Source organism: Podarcis bocagei, assembly GCF_964188305.1.
Source record: "Podarcis bocagei genome assembly, chromosome: 3".
Classification (NCBI taxonomy): Eukaryota; Metazoa; Chordata; class Lepidosauria; order Squamata; family Lacertidae; genus Podarcis; species Podarcis bocagei.
In genome coordinates, this window is record NC_138127.1 from 99,157,477 (window position 1) to 99,176,975 (window position 19,499).

General features: G+C 43.1%; 1 protein-coding gene across 6 annotated transcripts; it reads right to left on the minus strand.

Moving 5' to 3' along the window:
* Positions 1–1,827: 1,827 nt before the first annotated feature.
* Positions 1,828–19,436, minus strand: CLHC1 (clathrin heavy chain linker domain containing 1). 6 transcript variants are annotated; one of them, XM_081188622.1, is made up of 12 exons: positions 19,288–19,436; positions 17,247–17,514; positions 15,673–15,860; positions 14,154–14,287; positions 13,674–13,875; positions 11,312–11,430; positions 10,127–10,214; positions 8,196–8,302; positions 6,733–6,907; positions 4,518–4,720; positions 3,438–3,617; positions 1,828–2,158 (listed from the first exon to the last, which is right to left on the minus strand). In XM_081188622.1, exons 2-12 carry the CDS (start codon positions 17,427–17,429, stop codon positions 1,962–1,964), a joined length of 1,776 nt encoding a protein of 591 aa, XP_081044748.1. In that variant the 5' UTR covers positions 17,430–17,514; positions 19,288–19,436; the 3' UTR covers positions 1,828–1,961. The 6 variants fall into 6 exon arrangements, with proteins under 6 accessions (XP_081044748.1, XP_081044750.1, XP_081044749.1 ...); XM_081188624.1 differs by lacking the exon at positions 19,288–19,436 and adding an exon at positions 19,122–19,226; XM_081188623.1 differs by lacking the exon at positions 19,288–19,436 and adding an exon at positions 18,946–19,224.
* Between the last annotated feature and the right edge of the window lie 63 nt (positions 19,437–19,499).

Below are 19,499 nucleotides of genomic sequence, written 5' to 3' on the forward strand. Positions count from 1 at the left end.
CCGAATAATCATGGTAATATGTGGGAAGTTTTTTTGGCGTGAACTGTAAGAATCTGATCTGATATTTTAAGCAATGTAGTTAATGTGTTGTTTGTTATGTTGTTTTAAGTGTGATGTGCAACTTGAAAATGAATAAAAATATTGTTTAAAAAGAAGATCACGTCTATATCTATGGCTATAAATGCAGTGGTTTTCTATCTAACTACATATATTAATTAACATAGCAAATTAAGGCCAATTATGTTATCACTAATTACTTTTGTTGTGAATGATCACTGTTTATGTTGCATACTTTAAACTCAACCACTTAAGAGATTTTCTTTACAATTAATTGGCATGCAAATTCTGTTGAATAAATGCATAATAATCTCAGCCTATATTTTATGCATTTCATAGTCATTTTACTCCAATGTTTAAAACATTTTAAATAATAGTATTGCTAACTATATGACCTATTAGTCACTTACTACAAGAAATCTCTAAACAATTTATAAAAAAGTTAAGGCACAAATGTGTAGCACAAAACCATAACAATACGTTTCAGTAACACCATTTCAATAATCCATAAACAGACCCAGCAGAACGCCCTTCCTGCAGAATATTTCATCAAATAAGCCATTATCTAGCTAATCATAATCCATCAAGTTTTAGTTTAGTGCCAGAAAGATGGTTTATGATGGTGCCAGGTGGACCCCTAAATAAATTTGTTAAAGTCTGGATTCTTCATTCTTTTAGAGGCTTCAGGTGTTTTAATAAGACATTAGTACTAATAAGGTGGTCTTGCTTCTGAATAATCATGCATAGGATCACATTCTACACCTATGTTAATGCCTGCAAAACAGAACCTTTTCCAATAAAACCCAGCAATGGCACTTTTTATAAGATGCTACTGCTTTTTATTTTTAGTGATTGTAATTTTAAAATTGCTTTTAATGCTGTATTTTAAATGGCTGCAACCCAGCACAGGGCCTTAGAGCGAAGGGTGGTTAATGAAGAAGAAGAAGAAGAAGAAGAAGAAGAAGAAGAAGAAGAAGAAGAAGAAGAAGAAGAAGAAGAAGAAATGGAAACGGGGTAAACTTGATGCTTGGGTTTCCAAAAGAAATGTATTGTGGGTGTCTTCAAGTGACTTCTGATTTGCCCAGCCTCCTCACCTCACCTGCTTTTTTTTAAAACAACAACCACCTCTTCACAAATGAATGATCCTGGCTACATTGTCTTACAAAAAGCTTCTCTGATAAATTAAGTGTGCAAGCCTAACTACCTGTTAGTTGGTCTCTAAGGTGCTACTGGAAGGATTTATTTTTTGTTTCAACTACCTAGGAGTAGAGATGTTGGAGAAATTAAAACAATATATCAAAATGTTAGCCCTGTATGGCATGTGGGAAGGCCCTGAGTAAGTCTTTTGGGGTGGGTATTGTGTTCATGTAAGTGAGAGGGAGTGAGGGAGTGAGAGAGCATTTCAACCACTGGGCCCAGTGGCATAGGTGCAATTGTGCAAATATGGAATTTTTCAATTTGAAATAATAGACCAAGTCATGTGGACAGAAACTATTTCGGAAGAAGAAAAAGTTGGGCGACAAAAATGAAATCAGAGGAGAAATGAAGTGAAAATAATTTTAGTATGAACGTGAAACTCCATGACCATGAACTGCTAGCAACAGAGTCTTTAAATCTGCCCCAGGCTTTTTGCTATAACAGACTTAGCACAGCTACCCTTCTGAAACAAGTCTTATGTGAAACAAGGACGACGGTATCCAAAACCAAATCAAATACAGACTTCAAACAACACAGTCACATTTTGCCATGACAAACATCTCTCCCAATAAGGACAGGCACCCAGGTGTTTAATATATTATTGTTTCTAAGAAGAAAGCACATTCACAAGTCAGGTTTTGTTGAGTCTTCACCCAGTTGAAGTGACTCTGGAGGCCAAGAGCTCCCCCGTGTGATTTGCAGGGAAATTACCAGAAAACGTGTTCCATTAACTTGGCATCCTCTGCACCATCAGGAATTTCAACCACTCCTGCTTGGGCAGCCAGGATCGTGATAAGAAACTTGGATAGTTTTTCTCTCCTGATACTCTGGCATATTTCAGCTATTTCCTTCCAGCCATCCACATTACATTCTTTATCCTTTACAATAATTTGTTCCAGCACGTCTGTAAGGACATTCGACAAAGAAAAATGTGAAATAAAGTCTTGCTGCTTTTCCTTTCTGCTTGAATCATGAGTTGTAGAAAACAGAAACATGCATACCTTGGGATAGGATCCTAAATCCATTACGGGGCGATCTATACATGTCTATGAAGAAGCCCCACTGAGTTTGATGGTATTTACTCTCAGTAAGTAAATTTGCATTCTTCAGGTTTTGCCCAAGATAGTATGCAAAGGATTGGAACCTAACACCACGGAGGTCTGCACTGATGAACTGCAACCTATGCATGTTTTCTTGGGAGCAAGCCCCATTGGACTCAGATTGACTTTTGAGGAAACATAGGTTGGATTGCAAGGTTGAACTATGTCCCAGCAGACGTAAGATGCCACGGTAGAGCAGGTCTTTAGAACAATGGCATCCATGTTAATATTATGTTTCAAAGCTTAAATCTTAAAGCTGGGGTAAAATGAAGCCATAAATAATTGCTACATTTAGTCACAGGTTAAACATGCTGACTTTTAAGTCAGATTGTCCTCTATGAAAGGATGTTAACTGATTAGCTAATTAAGTAAAAGCAACAGAGTTAATCTATCACATAAACGTAATGAACATCTGCATCACATATCCAATTAAAGCACCTTTCTCCAACTTAAAAGGTAAAGGTAAAGGGACCCCTCACCATTAGGTCCAGTTGTGACCGACTCTGGGGTTGCGGTGCTCATCTCGCTTTACTGGCCAAGGGAGCCAGCGTACAGCTTCCGGGTCATGTGCCAGCATGACTAAGCCGCTTCTGGCGAACCAGAGCAGCGCACGGAAACGCCGTTTACCTTCCTGCCGGAGCGGTACCTATTTATCTACTTGCACTTTGAAAGGCTTTCGAACTGCTAGGTTGGCAGGAGCAGAGACCGAGCAACAGGAGCTCACCCCGTTGCGGGGATTCGAACCACCGACCTTCTGATCGGCAAGTCCTAGGCTCTGTGGTTTAACACACAGTGCCACCTGCGTCCCTGAAGCCCATGGTATGAAGGCCAAAAACAGACATGGCAGTGGGAGACCTCTCACCTGTTTTTAAAAGTTTAATTGAAGCTGAGAGCAGAGAGGGATCCAGTTGGGACTGCATCCCTGCAGCCCCTGCTCCTGATTAAAATCCTCGACCTGTCCCCATCCACTACCTACCCTTGTGAGGCCAAACATACCTGCAATATACAGGTGTCTGTAGATATGGGATAAATTGCAAGTACATGCAATGACATTTCTACTGAAAAAACCCCAGCTGTGCTCACCCCTGCCTTCCTTGGAAATCTCTTCCAACAATCGTATGCAAATGACTTTGTGTTCTGTGTCGATGAGCGTCAGGACTGTTTCCCCAAGGGACAAGAAGGGTGGGTGCCCATTCCACTCTTGAGTTAGGCAGCGCATGAGTTCTACACTTGGGCAACGTTGCAGTAGGAAGATATAGTCCTCTGAAACCAAACAGCAATTCCGTTAGAAAGGCCATCTGCAAACAATACAATCAACCATGCCAGTAAGTGGGGCACGAGATGCACAAAGTGTCTCCAGTTCTTTACTGGCAAGCAGAGATCTACCATCTTTAAAAAGGCAAGATAGACTTGAGGATCCCATGGATGGACAGCAAATGAACTATTTTCCATGTAGAGCTAATGCTTGTTTCAAACCATAAGCAACAGAGAGAGGGGAAGAGCCATAATCACTTCCTCTTTCTCACACACAGAGCATTGCAAAAGTGTTTGAAAATGGCTGAGAAGCATTTACAGTGGTACCTCGCAAGACGAATGCCTTGCAAGACGAAAAACTTGCAAGACGAAAGAGTTTTTCATTTTTTGAGTTGCTTCGCAAGACGAATTTCCCTATGGGCTTGCTTCGCAAGACGAAAACGTCTTGCAAGTTTGTTTCCTTTTGGATTTTCAATGCATTCCTATGGGAAACCGTGCTTCGCAAGACGAAAAATTCGCAAGACGAAAAAACTCGCAGAACGAATTAATTTCGTCTTGCGAGGCACCACTGTATTCATTCAACATATAGCTTAACATTGAATAAGGAAAATAACACATGTAATTCAGGCCTGAAAAAGCAGCTACTTGATGCATCATCACCATCCCCAACATTTGAGATCAGGAGGGGAAGTCCTTTTCTGGCTTCTGGAGTCAGGCATGTGAGCTACAAGGAACAGGGCCTTCTAAGTATTAGTGCTGTTCTTGTGAAACTCCTCGCTGAAGGATGCTCACTAGGCTTTTGCACTTGCCATTTTTCAGAAGAAGATTAAGATTTAAACAGATCTTTGGTTAATTTCACTGCTGTTGAGGTTGCAGTGAGATATAAATTAACAAGGCTTGGGAATCTACCTCTGGGAAAGCGTTTGCATTGCTGAAGGTAATCCATGGCTCCGTAGATCTGTCCCTGTTTGCACAAGCACAGGGCGGCTTTTTTGTGCGCTCCACATTCAAGGTAGACAATCTGAGCCAAAGCGTAGCACTGGGACTCATTGTGCTTATCCATCTGTGCATAATTGAAGATCGCATCACCGGCTTCCTCACAGAATGCCAGTCTAGGGGAAACAAGAGCAATTAAACATTCTAGGGACTTATCAGGCTTTGGGGTATTGTGAAGGATTTCAGTGTGGAAAAATTGAAATAATGATACCTAGGATCATTTTGTAACTCACTTTGACTTTAGACTTAGTGGCGGGGGAGAATAACTAATATAAAATATAATAATACTACAGTAACAATTTATAATCTAAGTGATGCAAAGTAAAAAAAGAAAGGAACAGGAAGAGAAAACAAGGAATTGAGAAAAGTCTTGCTCATAAGGCAATGTTGGTATAGGACTCTCTCTACACATTCCAGGAGTTTGAGCATTACCCAAATGATTCCCATGCTGGGAAAGTAACTTCTGAGATTCTGCTCAGGTGCTTCCTGTTGACCACTAACCTGCTTGCTCCCCTACTTCTCATCCTGGCCTGTAAAAGGTAAAGGTACCCCTGACCATTAGGTCCAGTCGTGACTGACTCCGGGGTTGTGCGCTCATCTCACTCTATAGGCCGAGGGAGCCGGCGTTTGTCCGCAGACAGCTTCCGGGTCATGTGGCCAGCATGACAAAGCCACTTCTGGCAAACCAGAGCAGCACACGGAAACGCTGTTTACCTTCCCGCCAGAGAGGTACCTATTTATCTACTTGCACTTTGTGCTTTCGAACTGCTAGGTTGGCAAGAGCAGGGACCGAGCAACGGGAGCTCACCCTGTCGCAGGGATTCGAACTGCCGATCTTCTGATTGGCAAGCCCTAGGCTCTGTGGTTTAACCCACAGCGCCACCCGCGTCCCTAAAAAATAAACAGAGGTGACTCCTCCTGTGCTCAGCCCCAATGCAGTTGGGTCTGACAGAGCCAGGCTGCCTCAGTTTCAGAGTTAACTCTTCACATTTTGAGAATTGTTGTCCACAGAAGTACAATCAGCAGGAGCATCAGTAACGCATCTGGATCTGCCTTCTTTGGAGCCAGATCACTGGTTCGCATGGCCTAGCAGACCTGTGCAGAATGGGGGGCAGCCAAGTATACTTTATTGCAGATATTAATATTGTGCAGTTTGAAGTAATAGGATGAATTAAAAACTGGTTCCTCTTGCAATAAAAATTGTCCAGACCCAAAATATGGTTTCAAAACTTTACTAAAAGAATTTTCTTCAAACAGATAAAAATACAAAAAAATGATACAGTGGTACCTCGGGTTGAGAACTTAATTTGTTCCAGAGGTCTGTTCTTTACCTGAAACGGTTCTTAACCTGAGGCGCGCTTTCGCTAATGGGGCGTCCCACTGCCGCCCTGCCGCCGCCACACAATTTCCGTTCTCATCCTGAGGCAAAGTTCTTAATCTGAGGTACTACCTCCGGGTTAGCGGACTTTGTAACCCGAAGTGTTTGTAACCTGAGGTGTTTGTAACCCAAGGTACCTCTGTACATCCAAATAGTTGCATACCAAATGGGCATGAAATAAAGGTTTGTCTATCTCCACAGCCTTCATTACAGCCTGGAGCTGTTTTCTCTCCTGGAGAGAGAGACTTTATTGACACACCTTTGTCTTCGGTGGCTTGAGAGAGGCACCCTCAAAATGGCAATTTGCAACTGAATATTACATCCATGTGGTGTAAAGTTAAACACGATGTAAGAGAGCCAGTAGATAGACATCAACAGGTAATTATCAACCTGGTGGCACTTAGAGAGCTCCTAGGACAGCTCAATGGAATTTCCCATGCCCTTTTAGCAATACGCATACAGTGTGATTTTCTGTTTCAATGTGCAATTAAACAATTATACTTAACACACTTGACCCGGGCCTCAGAGGGCTAAGATGGCTGTGGGGAAGGAGAGCCAGGGGCCTGCTAGACTGTCATGGTAAGAACAAGACTCCTGCCCCCAGGTTTCAAACAAGCTCTGAATGGGCCTGTGGCCCAGTATTGCCTACTCTGAGGCCCAGTGGCTCCCCAGAGGGCTTTCCAGCATAAAAAGCACATGCTCTGCCACTGAGCTATGAACCCTCCTTGGATGCTCCGAGTGGCCACTTACCTGTGGATGGTGACCCAGTGCATCACCAGGTCTAATCGTTTCTCATTCAAGGCACACTGGATGGCTTCAGCTACCAAATGGCTTGAAAGTGGCTGCTTAGTAGCTACGCATGTGCTTATTAGAGCTTCGCAGTACATGAGCAGAGGGAGAACCTTCCCTTTGATTGGGCCAGCACCTGAAAGGGGAAGTCAGTAGGTTTCTTTTTTTAAAAAATTAAGCAAGCTATGGAAGATAGGAGTGCCTGGCGTGCTCTGGTCCATGGGGTCACGAAGAGTCGGACACGACTAAACAACTAAACAACAACAACAACATGCTTTTGCTTGGGCATTTTTCTTCTCTGCACTGCTGATTCCTCCTCAGTTCAGATTCTCCACTAAGGGAGCCTTAATTCCAACCTTGGATTTATATAATTGCTTGATCTTAGGGCTGATAAGATTTAAAGAAATGAGGAAAATCTCAGAGAGAAGGAGGGAGGGGGGAAACAAGTTGTGGAAAGTGGGGAATGGTGGGTTTAAAAAGGACAGAGGGACAAATATATTTAGCTAGCTATCAGTTTTAAATTTTTTTATCCAGCGCAATCACAAAGTAAGGTAGCAACCAGGAATATTTAAAAAATGGCATTTTAATACTACAGGCTTTGATGAGACTTCAGGTGTAAAGAAATCTGAGAAAATATATCTACATAATGTTCTAACCTGCTACACTAATGCAACTACTTACGGTACTCTTTTGGTTGATTCTGTCTGTTTGGCTGTCAGAGTCTTGTAGTACCTTACAGAATCTGAAAATTGAAAGGTACCTCAAAAGCACCTTCCAGTGCAGAAAATCTTCTGCTACAGCATCCCTGATAGGTTGGCTATTCAGTGTCTGCTACTGAGAGTATCTCTCTGCACTCTTTTAATAGTCTAACCTGACATACTAATTATGCTACTCAGAGCACTATATTGATTGATCTAAAACAGGAAAGTCATATAAAACCTTAAATATTAATGAATGTATTATGACATAAGCATTTGTAGACTATACTTTATCAGATGCAGGAAGTGTTGTCCATGAAATCTCATACCTAATAAATGTTAGTTGCTAAGGTGCTTTAAGTGGTTTGTGCTACAAGAAACAACACGGCTAGAGGAAGTTAGCTGATCTAAGAAACTGCAAGGGAGAAAGACCACATCCGAGGATCTCCCTCATTAACATCCTTTCAGCACCAGACACAAACTTCTCTCTTCACCCAAGGATTTAAAAGGTTATGGTAAATGCCCTTTTTATTGCTGTTTTCTGCTGCTAAAGGTTTGCTATTTTGCTGGATCTGTTTATGGGTCACTAAAATTATTACTGCAATGTGTTTCATTTGCTTTTATGTTATGCCTTACTAATAATTTTTTGTAAGCAGTTTAGAAAATTATATATATCTATTGAGTGACTAATAAATCATATACATACATACATACATACATACATACCCCTAAATTTCTCCATGGTTTCTTCATTGTGGAGGATTCCTCTTGGACAGTTTGCTGCATATATTGCAGCAGCTTCAAACTGACTACGGGAAAACAGTTCATTGAACCTGGCACAGGTTAAAGAACATACAAGTTCAAAGGCACAGGAAGTGGATGTACACTAGCCAGACACAACCCCAGAAGCTGTGTAACATGGGTATGATAGTCAAACTAGAAATACATAGCAAGATGTTCTTCTTTCATGCTCTTGCTATGTTGCTGTGTACAGCAGGACAGCTGTGGTGAGGAGCAAACCATCTCTTTCCAGCCTGCTGACCCCATTTTTATCTGTTTTGTTTATTCAATTTGTATACCACCCACAGGGCAATTCACAGCATAAAAATACAAAATGAGAACATAAAATATATAATAAAAACAAACACAAACAAACAAACAAAAAAACCCTCCTGCAAAACCATTTAAAAAGGACATAAAATGTTAATCAGCCCCTGATTAGAGAAATGTCTTCACCAGGCACCTAAAGATATGTAATGAAGGTGGCAGGCAGGAAGCCCTGGGGAGAGCATTCCACAAATAGGGAGCCACCGCAGAAAAGGCCCATTCTCGTGTTGCCACCCTCCAGGCCTCTCATAGAGGAGGCACACAAAGAAGGGCCTCTGAATAACCCCACTCTGAGGTTTTGTATAGATGCTAAATAAATGGGAGGGGGCCGTGGAGAGGTAAGAGGGAAGTGAAACAGTGAAATGGCGTTTTCTCATCTGAATAGAAAGAGAAAACCATCTCTCTGGTTCCATTAGACTTTTTGGTTATGGCTCTCTTCATAATCCATTTCTCCAGCAAACTCTTGCCCAAAGACACCATTTGCTTCTCTCCTTCCCTGCACCACCATTTTCCTCATAAGCTTACATCAATTCCTGACCTTATTCTCTACCAGTGTCTTGCCTATCCAAGATCTCTGGGGCAGCCCATGCTAATGACTAACTTTGGCCCTCAAATACTTCTGTCTATTAAGGAGTAGAAGAAGCAGTTCTGTTTGGCACAGCCAACTGGTAAGGGATGCTCTTTGCTTCCTGCTACATCTCCCCAGTTCTGTTTTTCCCTGCAGTTTGGCTGGCTGTGTATGCCATGTCCCCATCTGTGTGGGATGTATTATTACTAGAGCAGTCAAGTACAACGTTTTCCTGTTGCCTAGAATGGACACACAGGGGAATGTGGCTCCAGACAAGGAGGACTTCCTGTCATACCTGTGTGGAGCTTCCTCCCCGTGTGTGACCAGGTAGATGACCCTAACTGACCAGATAAAAAGGGTTGGCCACACAACCATCTCTCTCTTGAAGTCTTAGTCTCTTACTTTTGGAGTCTCATGGCTCTTAGCCAGCGCATGGCTCAAGCTTCACATAGGTTGTAGCCCATAAGCAGAAAGTCTGAGATGTAGCTCAGACTTCTTTTTACTGTAACCACAAGATAAAGCATGCCTTCAGATTACTGAACTGAATGCGAGTAAAACTTTATTCTTACTTTTAAAGAAGATTGTGTCATGTTATTATTATTTTGAGGGGGAAATAAAGGGAAAACTTACCAGAAACAATCCAGACTGGATTGCTTAATTAAAGGATTCTAATGAATCATCAACTTGCTTCCAATATGTTGCAAAGGGAATGTGCTCTGCTGTTTACTCACTAGCGTGAGTGAGGAAGGATAGTATCAAAACAATATATCCTCTCCTACCTTCCTTAATGTTCCCACAATCTGCACACCAACAGTATGTCACAGAGGGGAGCAGGGAGACTGCTTGTGCCCACTGCTGCAGCTGTCAGAGGATCTCCACTGTACTGCTGCTCTCTGTTCAGTCGAGCAGTCTAATGACCACAATGTGCTTGATGCGCTAGTTGTGGCGGGGACAGACTAAAGGGCATGCTCTATCACCTTACCTTTCAATGTATTCAATCAGGTCTTCAGCCTCTTTGCTTTTGCTGGGGTCATGTTCAAATACGCTGGAAATGCTGCTGGCAAGTGTATCTGAATAGAGAAAGCCATCCATAGCAAGTTACCATTTTATGCTCTCAGAAAACAGAACCACCAGGAACCACAGGTTTACATCACTTTTAGTATTACTTTAAGTAGTTTGGTGAAAGTGCTGAGAATTCTGTTTAGAGAGCTCTACTCTGCACCGCAGAATTACATTTCCCAGGGTTCTCAGGGGAGAGGAAGGTCTGTTAAACTAATTTTGGCCAATAGCGAATGTGTGCCCAAAGACATCACCAGCTGTTTTCCAAACACTGTGCAGCATTTAGAAGTGACATAGTCTCTGTTCAAAAGGCTTACAGTTTGCAGTGGGCAGGAAAGACAGGAATGAGAGGTGTGGACTGGATGTAGTAGAAAAGTAAGGAGAGGTCAGCTGGAGACGATGGAACATGAAAGGTGAAGTTAGGATGGTTCAGGAAAGGATTTGCTAGCACATGAGTCAAAGGAAAGAGTGCAGGAAATGAATCAGCTTGAGCATAAGGTGTAGCTTGTCGGAATTCTCCAGAGATATAAATTTGAAAACTGACAAATAAGAATGCCGGAGCATTCCAATGAAAACAGAAATGAGAGCAGAAGTTGCCCATGTTCTCTTATTTGTCCCATGTGTCCAGAAGCAAAAACAATCCAGTGAATACAATCAGCTGTTTCTTTCAATCTGCACATGATACATAATTGATTATGTTTCCTCTCATTTGCACAGTGTTTCCTTTGCAGCAAAATGAATGGGGCAGAATAACATAATGACAAATTTATTTTACATAGGTTACATAATTACATAAATTATGCAGTTTCACCTCAGCAGACAGCAAGAAGAGGAATTGCAGCAGTGTTGCATGTGATAGAAACAGAAAACAATGCCTTCTTCCCGCCCACATGAATGAGCTAGAACAGATCAGGGGACCGAAAGATTGGCATAAGGGGCAAAAGGCAAGCCCTACTTTGGCAAATAATTTCAAAATGAAAGGGAACTTTAGCATTGCTGGTTGCCACATGGATCAATTGTTTCAGCATGCATCACAGACAAATGTTCTTCCCTGTCCTCCTTTGATGGTTTGCTGTTAGATGGCAAAATCTGAACTCGTGTATTTTACCTTTTGAAAGTTTCTCATTTTCTATCATTTGAATGATGAGCTGGTGCAAGGTTTCTGAACTCCTGTCTGAACTCTCCCAGATATTCACAACGTTGACAAACTGTGATAGTCGATAAAAGCTACAAAGGAGAGAATAGTGCGTGAAACTGGCTGCCTGGCTGCGGCTCATCAAAAGGCTCTTGTTAACTCCCTGTTAGTGATTCCGCCTAAATTTCTCTTTTCCCCCAACCACACCTTTATTCTTATCATCTTGCTCCCTTTAGTCTTCAAAACAGAGGACTTGAGTTTTCTTTGCTACAGACCTTTCCTACTGCATGTTCCTTCATCAAGTGGCTCACAATTTGGGATGAGGGAGAAATTCAATTCCGGTTGCGTTTACAGGCAAACTGACCTAATTTAGCCATTTCTTCTTCTTTTTAATTAGCAATTTCCAAAACAATATGCAGACTGAAACACAGCCATCCTTCAAAATTCTCACTTATCTGAATACTGAAATGCAGTTGTCCAGCCAAGTAACGTGTACAAATATCTATAAATCTCTGTATAAATCCTTATCAATCTCTCTCCCATTTTTTATGCAAAGATAAACATATTGTCATAATTACTTTGTATATTAGTAATACTCATGGCTAGTTTCTAACAGAGACCAACCCAAACCTCCTTTGAACAGGGCTGGAGAGGTGCTGGATTCGGCAGCAGTTGTTTGACAAGAAGATGCTGGGGAACTGAACCAGGGCCTAAGTGCTGTTGGTCCTCCCCATCAAATTAAATGAATGTCACTATGTTCTAGTTGAGAATCACTGATCCATCTGCCTGGTACTAGCCTAACTATATGGCTTAGGTCAAAGCTATCTGTAAATGCAAAGGGACCCCTGACCATTAGGTCCAGTCGTGACTGACTCTGGGGTTGCGGCACTCATCTCGCTTTATTGGCTGAGGGAGCTGGCATACAGCTTCCGGGTCATGTGGTCAGCATGACTAAGTTGCTTCTGGTGAACCAGAGCAGCGCATGGAAACACTGTTTACCTTCCCACCATTTACCTTACCTATTTATCTACTTGCACTTGGAGGTGCTTTCGTACTGCTAGGTTGGCAGGAGCTGGGACCGAGCAATGGAAGCTCACCCCGTCGTGGGGACTTGAACTGCCAACCTTCTGATCAGCAAGCCCTAGGCTCTGTGGTTTAACCCACAGCGCCACCCGCATCCCAAAAATGGGCTCTGCAATCTTCAGAGGAAGTCCTACTACCTTCATGAGCACACCTGGTGAAGATGCAGGACAGACTTTCTCAGTGGCTGCTCCTAGTCTTTGGGACTCTCTTCCTAGACAAGCTACACTGTCTCCCTTTCTTGTTATCCTCCCACTGGCAGGTAAAGCCTTATATTATTATTATTATTATTATTATTATTATTATTATTATTATTATTATTACGGCAGGCTTTTAGGAACTGACTGGTTTTTAAGGAAAGGGCTCTGTACTATTTTTTACTATCTGCATTCTAGAAGATACTTTTTAACATTAATTCCTCAGGTGGTTTAATTGCTTTTGAAAGATAACCCTTTATATGTTTTCAGCTCTGTCCATTTTATCTGTATTTGCTTTAATTTTTGTGTGCCTCCTTGAGTTCTGGCAGAAAAGGTGAGATACAAATAGTCAAACCTCGGTTGTTGAATGTAAACCGTCCCGGAAGCCCATTCAGCTTCTAAAATGTTCAACAACTGAGGCACAGCTTCTGATTGGCTGTAGGAGCACTCAAGCAGAAGCCACATCAGATTTGGCTTCCGAAAAATGTTCGAAAACTGGAACACTTACTTCTGGGTTTTTGGCATTCGGAAGCCGGAATGTTCCGAAACGGAGGCTTTTGGGAACTGAGGTTTGACTGTAAATAAAAGTGTAAAAATAATAACAACTCTGTGTGTGTCTGTGCGTACCAGAGGTTGAATTACTAACTACAGTGGTACCTCGTGTTATGGATGGGATCTGTTTCGGAGGCCCGTCTGTGATGTCAAATGCCCACAACTCAAAGCGCTGCATCTGCACAGTTGTGCTTTGGCACTTCTGCGCATGCGCGAGCGGCGAAACCCAGAAATAACCCGTTCCGGTACTTCCGGGTTGCCACGGAATGTAATGCAAAAAGACGCAACATGAAGCAGACGCAACACAAGGTATGACCGTATTAGGCATTCCGCCTCTGGGATCTAAGCCATGATCCAGCCTGATTATGAGGTCTGTACCTAGAGAGGACTGCATTGCTACTGCAGCTCCAAAATAGAGGAGTGCGGTAGAGGTTGAAAGAAATAATACCCTGCAGAGCTCTTTTAAATACAAGGTAAAATTCATGTTGCAAGGGGGATCATTATACCAAAACTTCAGCAGCTCATTCTGTTTTTCAGCCTCATTTCGCTGGATAAGGGCACGGTTGAGGTCCTCTTCAATGTCTACAGTGTTCTCCAGGGGGATGTACTTTGTCAACATGTCTTCTTTCAGGTCCCTCACCCTCTGTTGGAGGTGAGCCAGGTGGACAGAAAGGGCATTGATGTCAAGAGAATCTTTCATGCTGATGCCTGTAGGGAAAGGAGGAGCATAGGTTCCGGTGAACTCATGGCTGCGATCAGCACACCGATTACCTGGAAACTCAACTTTGTTAAAACAAAATCAAAGCTGTGGTCATTTTTCATTACATCCAGTTTACTCAAAATCAAGTGTGACAGCTAAATTGCATTACTTGATTTTCCTTCATTGAAATCCACAAGACTTAATTGAAAAGTCTGTAACTATGGCCAGCTCATGCTCCAAATTTAAGAGAAACTTGATTGCTATATTAAAGAGAGCTGCTTCTCACCTGGAATGAGGATGGCAGGGTTGATTGTCTTGGTCGGGATTGGAGAGTCTTTTGCAGAGAATGTCTGTCTTAATGCTCTTACTTTCTGTATCAAGTTTGTGATTCTTTCAGAATTTTTCTCAATTATTTTTATCCTGAGAAAAGAAACAGTCATTGAAATATTAATCCAGCCTCTCTTGTGTAAGTGGCTTTCATGTTCAAAGACACCCACATCCATTCTGACATGTGCCACCTTGTGGGGGCCACACGGCAATGATGGGCAGGGCGAGAGGCAAAAGTGAAGGGGGGATAATTGTTACTCTTACCTTTGCACAGTAGGTGAAATTTCAATCATGCAAAACCAGAGATTTCTACATACACATCTCTTGATTCAGGCAAGCAAAAGAGCATTATTTCTGTTCAAGGGCATATTGTTGCCAGGGAAAAGGACTAGAGGAGATTGGAGGGCAGGGACATTGAGGAGCAGTGCTTTTATTTCTAAAAAAATGTTTAGGGGTGCTCTCATTTTCCTACTCATATTGAAATACTGCCCCTCAATGAGGCCAAACTTAGATTCACAAAATGTTTAGGGGTATGCGTTACCCCTGCGTCCCCCCAGAAAAAAGCACTGGTGAGGAGAGCAGCCTCGGGACAGTTCCAAGGGTCAGGCAGAGAAGTCTGGAGGTCTGCATTTTGCCCTGTGCTGGATTTCCTCAGTAAGTACACCAATGGGATGTCTGAGGCAAGTTTACTTAGTCAAACAGAACAGCGGCTGCGGGGGAACCCACAAACATGGAGTCCACAGGCCTATAAATTACAAAGGCTCTTATGTGGAGGCATTCCTTTGCCTCACATACCCTCCAACATTTCTCTGATGGAAATAGGGATGTCCTATTCAAGACAACTTACCAAAAAAACAACAACCCACAGCAGATTAAAAACAATAAAGAGCAGGGGGTTTGGGGGGGAGGGGAGAGACATTTTATAAATAAAGCATATCAGTAGACAGTAAACTAAATAACAAGCCACCAAAGGCTCTGACTGAAAAATATGCTTGCCAGGACAGAATTGTCAAGAGCTTGTTTAAAAGTAGACTAGGAAAATCATCCCAAATTTTAAAAGAAAGAATTGTTTGCTGCTTTTACTTGACTTTTCTTCCCCAAGAGCTTGCCACTGTACTCTGAAGAGTTGCAGTTTCACTACTTTCTTGTGTGGCTTTGAAGCCACACCATACATTTAAAGCACTCATACCACTTTAATAGGCATGGCTAGCACCCATAACGATCTACAGTTCCCAGGATTCTTTGTGGGGAACCCATGACAGTTCAAGTGGTGTTAAGAGTACTTTAAATGTATATTCTGGCAGAGAACTAGACTGAAACATGATCCATGAAAAATATGATACTAAACTGCACATAATTAAAAGTTTTTAACCCCATTTTACTAAGTCCATGCTGTTGTGCTAGACTTGCTCAAAATATGCTATGAAAGGTCATCCACCCCACCTCCTGTACTTAACAGTTGCCAAAGAGGTCCTTACTTTTCTTTCAGCTGACTAATTCTGTTCTTATAATACATGAGAGTTGTAGACTCGCAGGCTAAAATCTTTAATTTCCCATGAAGATAAAAGGCATTCTGTTGGCCCTTCTTTATTGCTTCTATGAAGGCATCATATTCCTGCTTGATTGTAGTGAGGATATTCTTGTACGCATTAGCATGCTCTATTATCTGTGTCAATAATATAGAGGCTGGTCATTTGCTTTCCCTGCTTTATAACACACTAGGCACAAGTTATGAAAAAGCTTCATTCCAAAATCTCTGGAAGACCCCTCCTTGCCAGGTCCAGTGGCGTAGCGTGGGGGGTACAGGGGGGGCTGGCCGCACCAGGCGCAACATCTGGGGGTTAGGGTTAGGTGGCGCAAATCCATGGGTTAGGGGGCGCAAATCCACGGGTTAGGGGGCGCAAATTACTTGCCTTGCCCCGGGTGCTGACAACCCACGCTACGCCACTGGCCAGGTCAGACCAAAGCAGCCTTCCCCCTTCCATATGGCAGATATTGCTTGTTAGTGTGGTGCCTGAGGTTCGCAGTGTGCCCACCAGTACCTCCTAGGGCACCTGCGAAAGGTCTAAGTACATAAATATCCCCTCAAAAATCTACACTACAAGCGAGACTGCTTGTTCTTCCTGCTGTTTTCACTGCTTAAGTCTCTCCTACGTTGAGCTCCCTTAAACATGCCCACATTTCACTGAATGCCAGGATTGGACAGCCACCCTCCCATCTGTTCTGAAAAGAGGATAGGTGCAAAAAGAGCCTTCTCTCCATGAGCAAGCATGTGGAGAAAGGGCCAGTGTAGATGCCTCTCCCCACCAACACCACATTGATGGACTGGCTACATGTCACTAAGACACCTGTTTAGTTAGTTAGTTAGTTAGTTAGTTAGTTTGTTTGCTATTTGACACATTCCAGGACTAAGGCCCGGTATGATGAAGCCTAGCTCAATCACAAAATGTTCATATCCATATTAGTACTGATTAACACAGGCCCAGTAGATTCCTTGGCAAATGCCACTGGGAATAGGTACAGGATATTTATTATTATTTATTGAATTTATATACCGTCCTATACCCGAAGGTCTCAGGGTGGATCACAGGATAGTAGCTAGCAGGATGGACCATGAACCAGACTGGCTGCTGTTTTTTCAGCCTCATAGGAACATAGGAAGTGGACTCAGACTGAGTCATGCCATTGGTTTCTCTTGCTCATTATCATTTACACTGACGAGCAGTGACCCTCCAGAGTTTCAGACAGGTCCCACCTGGAGATGCCAGGGATTGAATCTGGGATCTTCCTTCACGCAGAGCAGATTTATGATCTCCTCAGTCCTCCCACATGCAATATGGGGGATAATACTACTGATCTACCTTATAGGGTTGTTGCAAGAATTGCTGTAAAAATGGATGGGAAACATTTTGCACACTTAAGAAGTCCTATATAACGCTGCGCATTATTATTTTGCCACTGATTTCAGTGAAAGTCAGAATACGTTCCCAAACTCCTAAGATCGCACCCATTTGTCTTGAAAAGCGAAATGTTCTTAGCAATGCTTGGTTACCATTTCAAACACATTTCTGTATATTATGTAATACTCCTCAGCCAGTCCTTGCTCAGTACAGCCCACTTTCTCGATTTCTGAGTAGATGTAACTCTGGATGCTCTCCAGAAATTCCTTCTCCGCCTCGGGGATGATAGGAGGCAACACCGAGCACTTTCTTGCCTTGACACTGGCAGCTTTCATGACAGAGGAGCAGCTAAGCTTCTACTGCAGACAGAAGTTGAGAATTCTCAGCTGTTTCTTTCGACCGAAACACTTCAGTCAAAATCTAAAAGAAAAAAGTGACAGGGACACTGTTAAAATAATTTAGAACTTCTCTGGCCTGTCTCGCTGTCTTCAGTGGGACTTATTCGCAGATAAACTGGTGCTGGTCTGGATGCAGCAATCAAGCATCTCACTGTGGAATAGTCATGTTAAATTCATCTTTGTGCAAGTATGCAGTAGCAGTGTCCTTTGTGAGGCTGGTCCAGAGGCTGCAACTACTGCAGACTGCAGCAACTAGTTTGCTTGCTGGGCAAACTACCGCCAGCGTGAAACACCATGTTTCTGGAATGTGCAACAGCCAGTCTGCTACTGGGCCAAGTTCAAGGTCCTGGTACTAGCATGTAAAACCCCCCAAGTGTCTCCATTTTCCAGGGTTTACAGAAGCCGTCCCGGTTTATGATTTGATCCCAGAATGTCCCGCTTTTCCTTAGGACATCTCTATTTTCATCGCATAAATGCTGGAGGTTATGCGACCCCCAAGCCAAGGCAATAAGTAACTATGCAAAATTTAGAAGACATCTGAAGGTGTCCTGTATAGAGAAGGGTTTCTTTTTAAATGTTCATTTTTTTATCATGTTTTTATATATGTTGGAAGCCGCCTAGAGTGGCTAGGGCAAGCCAGTCAGATGGGTGGGGCATAAATAATAAAATTATTCTGATTATGGAATAGGATGCAGCTATTTTCATTGGAGAAATGTTGGAGGGTATGGTAAGGCCCTATGCAGCTTGGGACTGGGATACTGGCAAAACTGTCTCATCAGACCTTGCACACCCATTAGGTCTTTATAGGCTGAACTGCCATGGAGATCAGCGAGGAAGGAGTGTAACTCCATCAGCCCCGTCCCATGAGGATCCTAAGTGCCAACAAGACCCACTGACTGTGTGGAAGGTCCCCAGGTTCTATCCTCAACATCGCCAGTTAAGGCCGAGACAGGAATCCTGTCCAGCTGTTGCCAGTTAGTGTAGGCAATACTGAACTAGACAGACCATTGGCCTGACTCTCCTCCTTAAGGCAGCTTCCTATGATGGGGCTGCCCTTCCTAGGAAGCCAGAGCTGTGGCACATCTGTAAGAATTAGGTTGTTTAGTGTGGCAGCACACACACTTTGGAACTCATGATACCAGGCAGGCGCCTTCACTGTATTCGTTTCGGTGCCTGAGCAAAACATTTTGGTTATCCAGATTACAGTCTGCATGAGTTTTAATTTGTTGCAGTCTATTCTGTGGCAGGTTTAGCCTTCTGCATGTTTTAAATTATGGTCACGATTTTCTTAGTGACAATTTTATTTTTCTGCCTTCTTCATAAGCCACTTTGAGGTTTATTTTCCTAATCGGCAAGCACAAACTTTTATGAAATGAGTAAGCAAGAACCTGTGCCCACGCTTGATTTTTCCTCCCCTTCCTACCAAATCCCTTTTCCTCATAAGTTGCCATGCCTTTTTATGAGGGGAGACTGCGTGAGCCTGAGGTCAGGGAGCCTCTCAAAGACCACGTTGGTAAGCTTCTCTGGGAGCGTATTTTGGGCCAATGGGCGGTGTAGAAATGCCTTCAATAAATTAATATAAATACGGCCCAGGATATTATGTGGAAGGGGGAGGTCCTTCAGAATTACAATGGAAATGGGGTTTCTGCCTCACACTGAGGGAGCTCTGGGGCCCTTTTAACAACGCGCGCGAAAAGCGCCTCTTCTTCCCCTCAGCTGAGGGAGCCAACTGCCAACCGGCCCCGCCCCGCCCCTTTTGCCCCTTCGCCCCGCCCCTCTGCCCCAGCGGACTCACCCAGGAGCCAACTGTCGGCAAGCAACCAAGCTGAGCTAAATCACTAAGCAAGGCGCAGGTTGCGTGGGTGGATTCGGAGCGGTGCATGCTGGGAAAGGTAGCTCCCCTCCCTCCCCGCGTGCCCACTTAAGCTTCCAGCCTACAACTCCCAAGGGCCCTTTCGCCACCGGATCAACGGCCGACGAGGACGCTACTGCCTTGAAAAACTACCG